Genomic DNA, 15,663 nt, shown 5'->3' with positions numbered 1-15,663 from the left:
TCCAGACCAATGTACAGTGGGAATGCTTTCTAAAATGCTAATACTGTACCATTGAAAATGAATGTTTTTTCTGCTTACTATGTATTTTAAATTAATTAAAACCCTCTTCTGAAATTAAGCGGGTGAAATTTAGAGTTTACAAAAGAATTTATAACTTTAAATTACGAGAACATTTTATTTTCTGCCAACGCTAGTGACACTTTAAAAATTGTTAGACCATAAACAAAAACAGCAAGGCGTGCAGCAGTAATTGACTTTGTCCATCCTTCTACTAAATTCAATGCTTAAATTAATATATTAATCGACCCTATTTTTAAAGAAGACTTTTTTTTTGTTGTTATTTGTTAGATTAAGTGCCTACATAATTTACCAGCAAACCAAAATTTAATTGATTTAGACGTTACCAGAAACTTCATCAAATTTGGCCACTGTGCATCGGTTTTAATTATAAAACAATGTAGTTGATTTCATTATAAAAAGATTTAATTCTGCTCAGATCGGATGTTATGCAAAAGCTCGTTATGAAAATTACATATTCCTTAATAATCTACCTCGTCTTAAATTCCACTGCTGGATTCATTAACGGTATTCAGGATGCGGTATCGATTTGCTTTGAAATAAATGGCAAAAGTGCAAATTACTCCTTTGATTCGGATAAGGTTTCCTTTGAAGAAGCTCGATATATATTAAACCTTTCATCCAGTGACTCTTTCTTGGACGAAGGAATAGTTATTCCTAAAAAGGATGAACGCCGAAAACTGGTGAACACAGAGGAATGTAATAAAGTATTTGGTGAAAATCAAAATGCCACAATCACAATTCAGATAAGTGACGACCAAGAAACCACTATCACTCTAAAGAACGACGCCAAGCTGAATGCAGTGCGTGCTGAATTAATGAAATCGTTGCCTGAATATTATGGAAACAAAAAGTGTGCGGACTTATACTTTTTGGACAAAGAAGGATATGAAGTGTCAAGAGTGAATGAAGTGAAAACGCAGTTTCAGAATATTTTGTCACCCAATTCTAACATTATTGTAAAAAACAGATTCATTCAAAATCGAACAAATGTGGAAATTGAATGGCTCTTAAAAAGTTGGCCAGTTCAAGTTAATATGCGTGCGTCTCTAAGTGATTTGCGTTCTTGGATCACCAATCCAGGCGATTGTCCGAACTTGAAGATGCCACTACATCTTCCCGATAATCCATTATTCAACACTAAAAACAATGCAGATAGAACCAATTGGCTTGCCAGAGATAAATATGCAGAGCTTAAAAATGTACCAAAATTTAAAAGCATGAAGACCTATCCGACGGCATTAACTGCACCGTTCCGGAAAGAGAAGGAGCTGATCATCGAGTCTTACGTGTATACTACAGAGTCCTTGATCAAAAGAATATACTATGTTGACAGCTTGGAATTAAAGAAAATTTCATTTGCTGGTTCCAAAACCGATGATTTTTCTGGTGATGGCTTCAGCGTTACAGTGAAGACCGCGAGTCAATTTAAAATATTGAACAACCTAAAGTTTTTGTTATTTATTGGACTTCCGTATTTCGACACTGAAACACTTCTTCTACTGAAAAATGTTCGATCTACAAATAAAATAGCACTATCTTGGGATAGCATTGTTTTAACAACAAATAATACTGAAGCAGTTGTTGAAGTGGAATACTTGGATCATCAAGTTGATTATGTGTATCATTGTGAGTTATTTGAACACCGTGCCAAATACAAGCCTTATTCCTTGATGGAGTTTATAGCTACCGATACAAACAAATGCACCTTTGACACCGTGGGAAGTCTGCGGAGCGCTAGCCATTTGATCCTTAACAAGGAAACTGTAATTGAAAAAGGCGAAGATCTAACAAAATATCGATATGAAATCAGTGTAACTATGACTCCATATCGTAACGGCACATATTCATGTTTTATTAGGCGTGGTCGTCGTCGCAGGAGCCCTCCATCGGGCAATGTTGATATACATCATGACGAAATAACAATGGGTAACATCGGAAAAGGAAAATACATAGGCAACATATGGGAAGGTGGTTCTTGTAGTAGAAGCGAAAATCGTTTTTCCCGTGATAACAAAAAAACATTTGAGTTTAATGTATTTATTTTCAAGTCACAAGAAATAGCCGAAAGAATAATCGGAAATATTCCAGCTCTGTAATGAAATTCTTAACTTAGGAAAACACAAATTCAAAATTGTCAATATATTACAACAATCAAAAATTAAATATTCTTTAATGTCTTACAAATACACAATATTGAAATATTCAAGAAGTCTTTGTGAGTTGTTTTAAATTAATCTTGTGTACCCAACATATTGTGGTAAAAATAATAATGTATTAGATTCATTTGGCATTTCGTTTAATAAGATTTTAAAAAGATCTAAAAACTCAAAAATACTGAAAAGTATTAATCAAAAATGACATCATCACTTGGTATTTTACTTCTTTTACGCTTTATAAACTTAGTGCAACAATTTCAATAAAAAAAAAAAAAACGTATTCCCATTTCCGAATGAATTTTTTGCATTTTCAAATGGCCTCGAGTAAATCAAACTTCGAGTTTCCCTTTTTCGTAAAAACGCCAATAAAATTTCAAAATAAATCTGGCATTCCATTATCTGAAATAATTCAATGAAATAATATAAATAAAAGTCGCCAATGGTCAGCTTACAAAAGTACTCACTTTGGAAAGCCCAGCAAAAATGAGCATTAAGGCACTACAGTGCTTCAATCAAATGCTGATCCATTTAAATCACCTCTTATTTCCCTTATCGCTATTTAGAGGGCAAAGAGAATTCTGAGAATTCTCTCTTAATGTGCTTGTTTCACAATAACGCATAAACAACGACAGGTTTAATCGCTTATGGACCCGAGAGCATCAGAAATAAATATAAAGCAATGTTACTTATTTCAGTCATTGAAAGATTGTCTTGGTTTGGTTCAGATCAATTGCAAAAGCTCGCAATGAAATTTGCATTTTCGTTAATAGTTGTTTTTTTTTTAAATACCTATTTCGTTTTTGGCAGTGCTCAGGTGGTGGAATCGATTTGCTTTGAAATAAATGGCAAAAGTGCAAATTATTCCTTTGATTCGGATAAAGTTTCCTTTAAAGAAGCTCGATATATCTTAAACCTTTCATCCAGTGACTCTTTCTTGGACGAAGGAATAGTTATTCCTAAAAAGGATGAACGGCGAAAACTAGTGAACACAGACGAATGTAATAAAGTGTTTGGTGAAAATCAGAATGCCACAATCACAATTCAGATAAGTGACGACCAAGAAACCATTATCACTCTAAAGAACGACGCCAAGCTGAATGCAGTGCGTGCTAAGTTAATGAAATCGTTGCCTGAATATTATGGAAACAAAAAGTGTGCGGACTTATACTTTGTCGACAAAGAAGGATATGAAGTGTCAAGAGTTAATGAAGTGAAAACGCAGTTTCAGAATATTTTGTCACCCAATTCTAACATTATTGTAAAAAACAGATTCATTCAAAATCGAACAAATGTGGAAATTGAATGGCTCTTAAAAAAGTTGGCCAGTTCAAGTTAATATGCGTGCGTCTCTAAGTGATTTGCGTTTTTGGATCACCAATCCAGGCGATTGTCCGAACTTGAAGAAGCCACTACATCTTCCTGATAATCCATTATTCAACACTAAAAACAATGCAGACAGGACCAATTGGCTTGCCAGAGATAAATATGCAGAACTTGAAAAAATACCAAAACAAAAGGCTATGGAAACGTATTCGACAGCTTTGACTGCACCGTACCGAAAAGAGAAGGAGCTGACCATCGAATCCTACGTGTATACTACACAGTCATTGAGCAAAAGAATTTACTACGTTGACGTTTTGGAAGTGGAGAAAACATCGTTCGCTGGATCGAAAACTGATAAGTTTTCTGGTGAGGGCTTAAAAGTCATAGTCCGATTAGCGCACCCATTCGGAACTTCCTTTAGTCAAAAGCTTTTGCTATTGAAAGATGTTCGATCGACTAATAGCTTAGCGTTAACTTGGGATAGCGTTGTCATTTCAACAAATAACACTCAAGCAGTAATTGAAGTAGAATACTTGGATCATCAGGCTGGTAATTTGTATTATTGCGAATTATTTGAACACCGTGAGAAATACAGGGCTCACTCCTTGATGCATTTTTCATCTACCAATACAAACAAATGCACCTTTGACACTGTGGGAAGTCTGGAAAGCGCTAGTAATTTGATTTTTAACAAGGAGACTCTAATTGAGAACGGCGTAGATCTCACAAAATATCGATATGAAATAGGTGTAAATATGACTCCATATCGTCAGGGCACATATAATTGTTGGACTCAGAGTGGTCGTCGTCGCAGGAGTTCTCCACCGGGCAATGTTGATATACATCATGACCAAATAACAATGGGTAACATTGGAAAAGGAAAATATTTAGGGAACATATGGGGAGGTGGAGTTTGTAGCAGGAGCAAAAATGATTTTTCTGATAATAACCAAAAAACTTTTCACTTTAATGTATTTATTTTCAAGTCGCAAGAAATAGCCGAAAAAATAATCGGAAATATTCCAGTTATGTAAGACTTTTAACTATAGATTTTATTTGTTTACTTGATAATGTAACAAAATGTTTATTCCATAAAATTTTTAATTACAACACTCAAACATTAAAAGAAAGGCTTGACGTTTCATTTATCTTGTGTACCTTTTTATAAAGGGAATCGTGATTTTTATAGCATTCGGTATGGTATTCAAATTTGGCCATAAAACGTTTAACTAGATTAAAACAAATACATATGTTTTTATTGAATAAAAAGATTTAATTTATATAAAGTCTAGATCAAAAAACTTAAAAAATTCATCGACATATTCGCTCTTAAAGCTTCAAATAATTTTGACAATTGGCTTGAAACTTTGTTATTAAATTAAATTGTGTTGTGTGTATTTAGACAACTAACAAGGAAGTTCAACACAATTTCAACCAAAATATCAGTCGAAAATGTTTTTTTTTTATTCCCCTTTAGGCACTTTGTGGCATTTTCAAATCAAGAGTGCCAGCAAGACCAAATAGACTTTTGATATATTGAACCAAAGAGTGCTTGAGTCTTTGTTGCTTACCTTGAGGCGGATCTCATTTATTCTTATAAAATTTTTAATCACCCGAAGGAAGCCAAAGTTCAGTTCGCGTTTTAGCCATAACCACAATTCCATAACTGTCAATACCAATTAGTTGAGGTGGCTCAGAAAGGACTTGCAATTAGAAATTCTATGATTTATTTTTATTATTGTGACTTGTAACTTTATGATAAGTATTTATTTATTTTTTTTCGTAATGTAGTTAATAATTTAGAAAAAGTGGAAATTTTTCAAGATTAGACTAAATGCAATTGATTTTTAAAATTTTTCAATTTGACATTTCATCTCTTTACGTTAGAAAAAAATGACTCTATAAGAAGCAAATTATTTCTTAGACATTGTATGATCTAAATTTGAAATTTCCAACTACTAAATGTTCAGGAAGTTAAGTTGATTTGCATTTGAACTCAATTGAATGATAACTGGCCTGAAAATCTTTGTACAGAATTTATATTTAACTATATGGAATGCTAACTTTTAAAGATTTAACTAATTTTTCCATTTATCATTTTTGTGGTACAAATTTTGTGGGTCAAACGCAAGACAAGACAATTATATGCCAATTTGTGTGCCTCAAATATCAAATTAATAACAATTGTGGCCAATCTGTCACCAGGGAGACTCAATCTTGTTTAATTTTCAATAATCGAACTTAAAAATGGACCTTTCTGGGATAGAAGGTTAACTTTATATGTGTCCTTGGACAATTTCAAACAAAAGATCAGTATAAACTAATTTTCAGCTAAAATAAACTGGGCTATTTAGCATTTTGGCTAGAACATTAGTCAAAAAACCTAACATAAGTAATTGGATTTGTTTACAACAAAGAAAACCTTAGACAAAAAAAAAAAAAAAAAGAAAGAACAAAACTTTTAATAAATCCGCAAATTACTTTATAAGCAACTCGTTCTTCTCTTGCTCTTGTTGTTGGCGTTGTGTTCCTGTGCCAGATGATGACAATGCGAGGCGCGATAAGGATTTGTGGGAACCATAAACCAAAGGACAAGATGTAAACTGGCTTGTTTGGCATTAAAGTTAATTCTGGTAGATGGCAGATGTCCAGACAGGAGTTCTGTTCAAGTCAGAGCATAAAAATTGCCGCGTTGGCAGTTTTTATTTAGCTTTTGTTAGTTAATTTGTACACCATTGTGTTTGCGTGGTGTGTCCAGGACCTTGCCAATGTCCCTGTAAGCTTAACAACTACATGGCAACTAACTATGTCTATATATATGTACATATATACGAATGTATATATGTGTATAAAAAGCGTTGGCCTTTTGCACTTTTTAATGTAATTCAATTTCAATGAAATTTAATCGTCCATACAACAAACTCCAGCCACCATTCCTCTTTCTTTCAGCTCTATTTTCCATTCACTATAGTTCATCCTTGGTCCATGCTGCTCTTAACATTATTTGCGTCATTTTGTGGTGGTTAATTTTGCAGTGCAATGCCGCTTTTACTATTCAATTATGTTGCCGCTTGTCGCCTCGTAGCAATTTTTTATACACTCTCTCCACAGACTCCTTGCAACCTTCGCCACAGACTCCACCCACACCGCTCCAGTGTGTTTCCTTCTCTTGTTTATGGTGGACAAGAGTCGGCATCCTGTTCCTGCTGATGCCGCTGCCTTTTGTCCTCTTATGAGGCACATCAACGCGCTAATGTCACACTGGTTGTATGTGTGTGTGTGTGTGTGTGTGTGTGGGGTTGTAGTTGTTCTTCCCTTTTTTCATTGTTATGAAAAATTAAATAGGCATAAATCATGCTAATGGCGCATTCAAAATTTATTATGCTTTAAAGCATCGCAACAAAAACGAGACAAAACGAGAATTTATTTATGTATTTGCAATTATATGAGCTTGCATTTTGATCGGTTCAGGGTGGATTATTTAAATGACAGCCAGTGAAACAAACTACACACGCAATATACGAATAAAAAAGAAGGGTGCCCAGTTAGGTCCCCTCAATTGAGACCAGAGTTTGGTGTTTGATGTTGACGAGCGGGTGGAATTTGATTTCAATTAGATGATTAAGGCAACTCATTTCATTAGAAGAAATGATGTCACACAATTGGTGCTGTTTTTTTTGGGGGGTGAACTTTTTTCTAAGATTGTTTGACATTCTGTCTTTTGTACGAATCATTTTTGTACTCTATTAAATTAGCAGTCGTTTAGCTAAAAGGATTTTACTATCAAGTTAAATAACCTACTATCTATTAAATCTTCTAAAATATATCTTAATACCTCTGAATTCTCAATTAGTGTATTAAGATCAACTTTGAAAGTGTTTTAGATCAACACAGAAAACCATTAACATTTGGAAAAATGATTCATCTCAATATAATGCAGAACTAGAATTCTGTAATGTCTGTTTAACAGTTCGTATTCTCAACTTTACACAAAAATTTAAAGATTAAAGGAATGTCAAAATAAGTAAAGACTTGATTGAGATAACAACGATTTATAATTACTAACTGATTATTTAAAAGAATTATTTTCAAAGCAATCGTTTTTGGTCTTTAAAAACGTTTTAGGTGCATACAAATGTTGGCACATTTAAGTATCTACTTTACGCATAGTTCTCGGTTTTAAAATCTAAAATTTCATTTCGCAGCTCAGCTGGGAGCAATGCGCTTAGTCCGCGTTGGTTATAATATTTAATCCGAAAAATTGGGGGCGCCCAAGGCGACCCACATAATGCAAATTGCTCTTATAATTTGCACAGCAGCGACGTCATTCATCAGCCTTACAACGCAAAAAAGGAAAGGCAGCAGAGGCAGTCGAGCTGGCAGGCGGTTAGTTTAGACAAATTTCTAGGGATTAGTAGCAGCAGGAGCAGGAGCAGCAACGTTGCCAGTTGGCTGTTGCCGCTGATGTTGCAACATTCTGCAGCAGCTCAACGTTTTAGCGCTTCGTTCCATTTATTATGACTGCGTTTTATCTCGTTTTTCTCTGGGTTTTTTTCTTCTCTTTTTTAGGTTATTTTCATTGCCAAATATATATTTCAAGTGGGTTCAACTGCGTCGAGCATTTTATTTGGTTTTCGGATTTTCTCTCAGCCATTTGCAGGAGTTTGTTGCGAATTTTTCATACGCACACCCAAAAGTTGACGCCTGCTGTGCAAAAAAAAAAAACAGAACCATCTCTATATATATGCATTTTGTGCGGATACATTGCAGATCTACATATATAAAGTTACTAACATTGGCACTGAATGCCAAAAAAAAACCCTGTAGAGTGAACTATGTACATCCTATTTGTTGGGTATATTCGTGATGTTTAGAAAAATTGATTAATCTTAACAGACTGAGAGGGGAAAATATTTGAAATTCAGGTTCTTTCCTTTCATTTTCTTTAATCTGTTAGTTACAATCCTGTCAAGCTTTTATAGATGGAAAATATGATGATGAGAGAAAAAGTTTTCAATGAAAATTGTTACGTCATTTTATTATCAGCCAATCAAATTAATAATTTTGAGTAGATTGATTGATTAATATACAATTAATAAAAAGAACTAGAGCTAATCAAACTCCAAACTAGACATAACTAAAGTTTGCTTTGGTCATCAACTATCATTTATTAGTTACTCATATTTGTTTATTACTTGTCATCAATGTTAAATAATTCACTAATTCATCTTAAATACCTTATATATAGAAAGAACTCTGAATTTATTAAAAAGTTTCTTATTTGTGGACATTATGCATCTCTTTCGTATTCTAGGTGCTCCATTTAGTCTACTAACTGCTTTGGTAAAATATTCAGTGCTTTTAGTTACCATTTTTCTTGCATGTTGCAGGATCTTTTTGTTTCTCACGTTGGTAGGTGGATGGCGCACCTAGCATTGTGTTGTTTACATGTTCATTCGCGGGATTTTTCACTTGAAATTGGAAAGTCGATGTCGACATTTGTATATGCATCTGTCTGTGTGCATGTGGGTGTGTGTGTGCGGCATACAAAAGAGTTAAGTCCTCACCAAAGTTTCCTTTAGTCTGTGTGGGATGCTTTTACCTACCTTCTCTGTAGCTATCCATTCATTTTTTGGGCTCTTGGCCAGTCTTTCTCCCATTCGCCATTGTTGCATTAAATGAAGTTTGCGATTTGGGTTTTTTTTATTTTGCTATGGTATTTTATCCTGCTTTGCGGTTGTCCTGTATTAAGCTTGTTATGGCCTTAATTTAGAGGCAGCCTTTGCGAAATCGCATCAACGCAGCTGGAGATCGTTAAATAATTCATGTCAGACTAAAAGAAAATCGGAGGGGAATCAGACACACACCCACACACATCTATATACAGATACATCCATACATATATAGACAAAACGAAATGGAACGAAAACGAATGAAAGTCAAATTAAGCAGTTGAAAACGTTTAGCCTGGATATTTGCGGGTGTAGGTGTAGGAGAAGACGCAGCTGGGAGTCCAGGATGCCGGGACACACGCCTGATTTACGTTGCAATAATTTTCATCTCATTTTCATTACTTGCTTGGAGAGGCAAAAAGGTGAGAAACACAGAAAGTAGCAGCTTGAACCTGCTTGCCACTTGAGTTTGGCTATTTATCATTCCCCTGAAATGGGGTATGGAGTATAAGCCAACTTTGGGGTTCCTTTTTGGTTATATGTAGGCCTTACCTAGTCTGTAGTCCCGGGTTACTATCTGCTCCATGTTCACTTCTCATCACCCTCTTATACACGCAGCTGTGAAGTTTCCATGGTGGATACACATAACTTTTTTTTTGTTTTTCATCTGAAAACGCCCTTCCCCCAAAAAGTTGTGAACAAAAAGGATCAACAAGGCACTCAACACCAAGCAACAACAACAACCACATCATTGGGAATGAAAATGTCTGTGACACTTAACAGTGGCAACAGATTTACATCAATTATTGAACTGGTTCATGGGTAACAGGTGGATTGTAGGTAAAAAATGAAGGACGAGGCCAGCCAATAATAACCAATGACAACTACATTTTACTATATGTGTTTGTTGTGTAGGAGAGGACTTTGTATGAGGTATGTATATATATTGACAAGAGTTCAAAAATTATTATTAAAAAACTATCAACCTAACTATATTTAACAAGCACTGGCCACTTTGGCCTTCAGCTAAGATGAAAACTACATCCATACACCAGCCTGGGATTCGAAATCGGATCCTCGTTGTTCAGTTGGCTAAATGACTGAGCCACTTATAAAACTCATCTACCGAGGACTCACAAACTATCAAAAAACTAAATTAAAATTAAAATAAATAAATCAAAATCGAATTAAAGAATTTTAATCTTATCTTTGTGTTATTATCATTAGTTTGACGTGTCTTTGTAAACGCGTTCTTAGGGAATTTAAAAAGCTCATTAGATTCTGGTATAAAAATATCATTTAAAGTCTACAATTGAGAATTTTCTTTTTCTGTTCTTGACCTAATTAAGTTTATATTTTCCTTAAAAAAAAACAAAAAACTAAGATTTTCCTTTCACAAATCCTCTGACTACATCCGCCTCATTAGGGACAAAGCCATTTTACGTTTTTATTCCATTTAATGCCGTTTGCAAATGCAAAAGCGGATTTACCAAAGCCTCTGCTCCATCCATTCATTCATCTCTCAAGCCTTTTTGGCCGCAAAACTAAAAAGGCAACTCAATTAATTGCACGCATCCATTAGATATTCCGAGCACAGTTCGAGAGGAAACGATTGCAAAGCTATAAAATAGCCAAAGGCCGCATTCAAAAAAGGACCAACAATGGCCAAGGATATATAATCTGTTCATATTTGAGAGGTCAAACCACAAACAAAATTCTTACCAAAGAAGATGTCACGCAATGGCCATGGCCCAAAGGGATTTTGGGACCAGAGAAACAACAGAAAATATTATATATGACATTTGGTTATGAATACTAATGTGAGGCAAAAGAGAAGTAGCTGGGCGACAAACGTATAATATCGAACTTTAAAAAGAACAAGAGTTTTAGACTCGTTTGACTACTTAAGGGAAGGGGGAAAATTCTTGTTTTGACAACTCTCAAATCAGTTAAACGGATAAAGACAAAATTGGTCTTGCTTAACGTTAGTATTTGGACAATGTGAAAATTTGTATACTCTCAGATAAAAAGAAACCCCATACAAATTTGCTAAAAGATTTTAATAAAACTCAAGACCTAAAGTCGTGGTATACCTCGTCAAAGTGAGGGTAGAGAAAATGAAATTATTTTCAAGATTTTATCATACTTCATCGAACTAAAAAGGAAAAAATTGTCCGCCATAATCAATTTGCAAACAACAGAGCAGACAGAGTACCCTAGCCCAGTCAACTGAAACTAATATGTCTCCATCAGATATTGGCAATAGCCAGAAAAAGTTTATTTAGTATAACCAAATAAATAAGAATAAATGCACTGAGACAACTGGGTTGGGGCAGATGGAAATTCTACTATTGTTCAATTGTTCTTTTTGTAGGTTTGCTTTCGGCAGAGATTACGCAGGACATCTGGCAGTGTCCTGCCCGATAAACTGATCACTTGAGAGGGCTGCAGTTTGCTCACCATATTATAGACACGCTGATGTTGATAGTTGATCGAGGGAGCGCCATGATAGATTTTATCATCCACATAGACAATGTCGATTCCCTCATCGACGATGCGAAGATGATAATGATGAGAGCGCGGAAAGAAATTAAGCTCGTTGCCCAACTCTTTAGTAATAAGAACATTCTTATCACTGGCCGTAAGCTTGATCAGAAAAACGACCACATCAGACTCACTGTGAGGCGATTGGCCAGCTGGTAAAGCTGTTATCTCCAGTACACAACGTTCGCAGCAAATAAGCTCCGGTTCGTATGGTTGAAGAGCATGAAAGGTAAGCAATGTCGAGTTTGGCTAAGGTTGGAAAAATACATAATGAACTGCAGAATAAATATCAATTTCCACGGAACTCACATTAAAACGCCTGCGATAATTATCCAATAGTTCCTCGGTGCTATAGATGGTGCCATGCCAACGTGGTGGTATGTAGACCTCGAAATCCGATGAGGTCAACAACATAGTTCCGTGCTGGCCAAGTATTATCGTTATGTGTGAAATATATTCAGTTTTCGTGAATTCTTACCAAATCATAGGGATATTCTTTCAATGTATCGGCTGTTACCTCCTTGGGTGCACCAAAAGCGTCTAGAAACATGGCAAAGTATTTCCGTAAACTATTTCGCTATTAATACCAATCAATTTTGCTTAAATTCACATTAAATGTCATATAAAATATTGAATTTAACTCAAAGCCTGCTATTGTCCGGAATGTAATTAACAATATATCGATAATATTTATATAATGGAGTCTGGTCACACTAAAGGCTCTTTCCAATTCGCCGTTCGTTTATTCCAGTAGTGAGTCCAAACTTAATAATAAATCTTTCGAACTATAAATGCAACCAACTTCCATCGCTATTCTTTAAACTATTCTGGCCTTAGAGAAAGCCCAACTTAAGACTATTTGACAATCGAGCGGAACTAAAATGATTTATTCAAGCGTTATCTCTTTGCATTCTTTGAAACTATCACCAGTTGTCACAATCCGCTAAAACATGCCGACCCAGAACCTCCTTTTGAGTCTGCATTGCAAACGGGTTTAAGTCTTACCACTAAATAAGCCTAAGCATTGTCAAAACTGGACATAGTAAGGCCGCTTAATAGACATGTCCATGGGTGGGTCATCCCGACGACAGGACTTATAATTTATTACTCTCAATGTGTGTGTGTGTGTGAGTGTGTATAACTAGCAAAGAGGAAGTGGAACGAAAACAAGGATGGGGATGAGCATGAGTTGGGCTATGTGTGCGTGTCTTTGGATTGCACATGGAGTTGCTTTTGTGGCTGTCAGTGTCGTCTGTAATTGTTTTCCTAATGGAAAGCCAAAACCCAAAAGCATAACCGCCGCACTTAAGTTGTCAGGCCAATGTGGTGTGCAGGCTCTCTTTGAACGCAATTTATGAGATTTTACCTCTAAGACCCTCTTTCCAAAAATAACCCAAGTGACTTGAATAACTAACTGGCAATTGGGCTAATTAGGAGTTTTGGCAACAACTTCAAAACTCAAGTTTGGTTAAGAATTTTCATGCGACTAGTTGCAATTCGACATGCTTATCATAAGGTGGCAATTTTTTTTTTTTTTTTGGGATGGATTCTTATGTCTTTCTCTGAAATGTGCAAACATAAATTATACAAAGTGTTTTGGTTCCATTTTCTTTGCTCACGTAACGATTTGGCGTCACATGTGTGTCTAAGTGATTTTCAATAAGTTGGAATATATATATATACATTTTTTTCTCCTTCACGGCTTTAGTTGACGTGGGTTTGGGTCAAAGTTTTTGGGGCACGATTTTTCACACAGCTACAGATGTCTATATATACATACATACATAGAAAACTGGCATAATTTATGGAGCTTGGAGCAGACATGTGTGTGTGTGTGTGTGTGTGTGTGTGTGTGGGTGTTGGGCGGGGAGTTTTCACAGGCTTCGATAATGACGAGTGATTTCTCATGGCATAGAGAAACTCTGTTGAGGGTTTCCTCATTTTGCCAAAGCACCAGCCATTTGCAGCAGCTGCGACCTTTGACATCCCAGAACCGCCAACACCAACACCAATGTCGACGATGCCGCCGCCACCGAACGATTCAACCACGTTCCAAGTCACTGCATGGCACGTAAAAACAAACTTGATTTTCGGCCATCAAAAACGCCATCAGTCTTACAGTCGTTTCCCTTCTCTCCTAAAGTCCCTACGCGGAGTTTCTTACAAATGTTTCGCTTTGACTTGACTTGAGCATATACAAGACGTGCTTCAATATTTCTGTGAAATTATTTTTTAATCATAGTGTCAAAACGAAGAAGAAGAAGAAGAAATCACAACTTTTTGGCATTGCTTGCATTTTGGTTTCTTTACCAGAAAAACCAAGATCTTCGTCTTAATTAACTTAATTTCACCACAAAACTTTTCTAATTTCGAAAAAAAGGAGCCTTAAAAACTACGATTTGCCATCGATGGACATTTGTTGGCTTTGGCTTTTGTAGTTGGTTTTTTTCTGCTCCTCAAAAGTTCTATGAAATGGCAAGCAAATCACAAAGCCAGACAAGTCAAGGCAGGAAAAAAGAAAAAGACAGGGAGATGGAAAAAATTGCAATTGTGACAATGCTGACAATCTGCAGGCGACAGGCAGAAAGCAGAAACAGGCATCTCTAGACAGGCAGACGGCAATTTCTTCTCCCTCCCATCCACATCTACTCATTCTCTCGTTCACTCTCATTCCTTGGCCACGTCAAGCAAAACGGCGACACTTACAATCAGTATGAAATTTACGCGATTTTCATTGCGGCAAATGGTTCGTTTTTGGTATTAACATTTCTCAGATGTGGGCGAAGTATGATGAGGGGGATAGAAGGAAAGTTAGCAGCCGACAACTTGTGCCAATTCTCATATCTCTATACACTTTAAGTCTAAAATACAGATATATTTCTCTTAGACTTCTTAAAAAAACTAATATTGTATATCATAACATAACAAAGCTAATATTGGAAATATTTAATTGAGTGAATTCTTTTTAGGAATGAGAAAAAAACTCAAGCAAGTGAAAAACTCTTAATTCTGCCATATAGCCATCTAGACCATCTAAACCAAGAAAAACATCAACATGATAGAAAATTTTAGGAATTTCCTTTTAGTAGTTCTTCAGAAATTCTTACAATTCCAACACTTCTTCCAATATGCAGAGACAGGGAACAGTTTCTCAAATAGACATTATTCTCTTTATTATTAACAATTTACAATTTAGGGTTAATTATTTAGAATTTAGTATTATATTTAGTAATTTTTCATAAATAGAATTAAACATTTCTTTCTAATCCATGTTGGATTTCTAAATTGATTTATTTTGGAAAGGGTATTGGCCTATTCGTCGTGGTAGAAATTTCGTATAACTTTCATCTCATTTTTCCATTTTCTTTGGTTTCTTTTTCTTTTCTTCGTTTTTTTACACGCCATAACCAACAAACAGGCAAACAGCTCGCGGCTGCCACGAGCCAAAAGTGGCATCAGCTGCACTTGGCTAGGATATATCCTGCTTGCCACCGCCTTTACTCTCCTCTTGGGTGTGTATGGGTGTCTCTCCCTTGTCCTATCTGAGCACGCACATGACTCCCAACTCATGCGCTGGCTCTCTGGGATAATGCAATAAGCGTTGCCAAACGACGCCGTCGACGTCTTCGTCTTCTTGTAACTTTGAGCCTTACAACAAACAACACGGCGCTAAGTCGACGGCCACGATAATAAAGAGAGGGGGGCCAAAACGAAAAGAAGGGCAGGAATATCTGGTGGGAGTCCTGCCTAGCGTAACCCATGTGTGCCAGACAGGTTATGCGCTATAAAAAATTTAAGAAATTGCCAGCCAAAAAACGACAATACTTACGAGCATTTCACAAATCAAAAATACTTTTTTCATGATTCCAACCCTGGCTCCCCTCTCT

The 15,663-nt window shown here is 35.8% G+C and overlaps 1 protein-coding gene across 1 annotated transcript; it reads right to left on the bottom strand.

Annotated features, from left to right (window-relative positions):
- Positions 1 to 11,477: 11,477 nt before the first annotated feature.
- On the bottom strand, positions 11,478 to 12,424 carry LOC137581274 (uncharacterized). Its single transcript, XM_068295486.1, has 3 exons — positions 12,255 to 12,424; positions 12,086 to 12,199; positions 11,478 to 12,025 (listed from the first exon to the last, which is right to left on the bottom strand). The coding sequence occupies exons 1-3, from the start codon at positions 12,324 to 12,326 to the stop codon at positions 11,588 to 11,590; spliced, it is 624 nt and encodes a 207-aa protein (XP_068151587.1). The 5' UTR covers positions 12,327 to 12,424; the 3' UTR covers positions 11,478 to 11,587.
- Positions 12,425 to 15,663: the final 3,239 nt, after the last annotated feature.

This window comes from Drosophila tropicalis, unplaced genomic scaffold (genome assembly GCF_018151085.1).
Source record: "Drosophila tropicalis isolate 14030-0801.00 unplaced genomic scaffold, ASM1815108v1 contig_845, whole genome shotgun sequence".
Classification (NCBI taxonomy): domain Eukaryota; kingdom Metazoa; phylum Arthropoda; class Insecta; order Diptera; family Drosophilidae; genus Drosophila; species Drosophila tropicalis.
This window is presented reverse-complemented; position numbering and strand designations above follow the sequence as displayed.

Excerpts from the sequence above, each read along its gene's own strand:
- LOC137581274 (XM_068295486.1), bottom strand. The coding sequence starts at position 12,326 with ATGTTTCTAGACGCTTTTGGTGCACCCAAGGAGGTAACAGCCGATACA. Across the intron at positions 12,200-12,254 it reads AAGAATATCCCTATGATTTG|CACGGAACTATGTTGTTGAC; the intron begins GTAAGAATTCAC and ends ATACTTGGCCAG. Across the intron at positions 12,026-12,085 it reads ATTATCGCAGGCGTTTTAAT|CCAAACTCGACATTGCTTAC; the intron begins GTGAGTTCCGTG and ends TTCCAACCTTAG.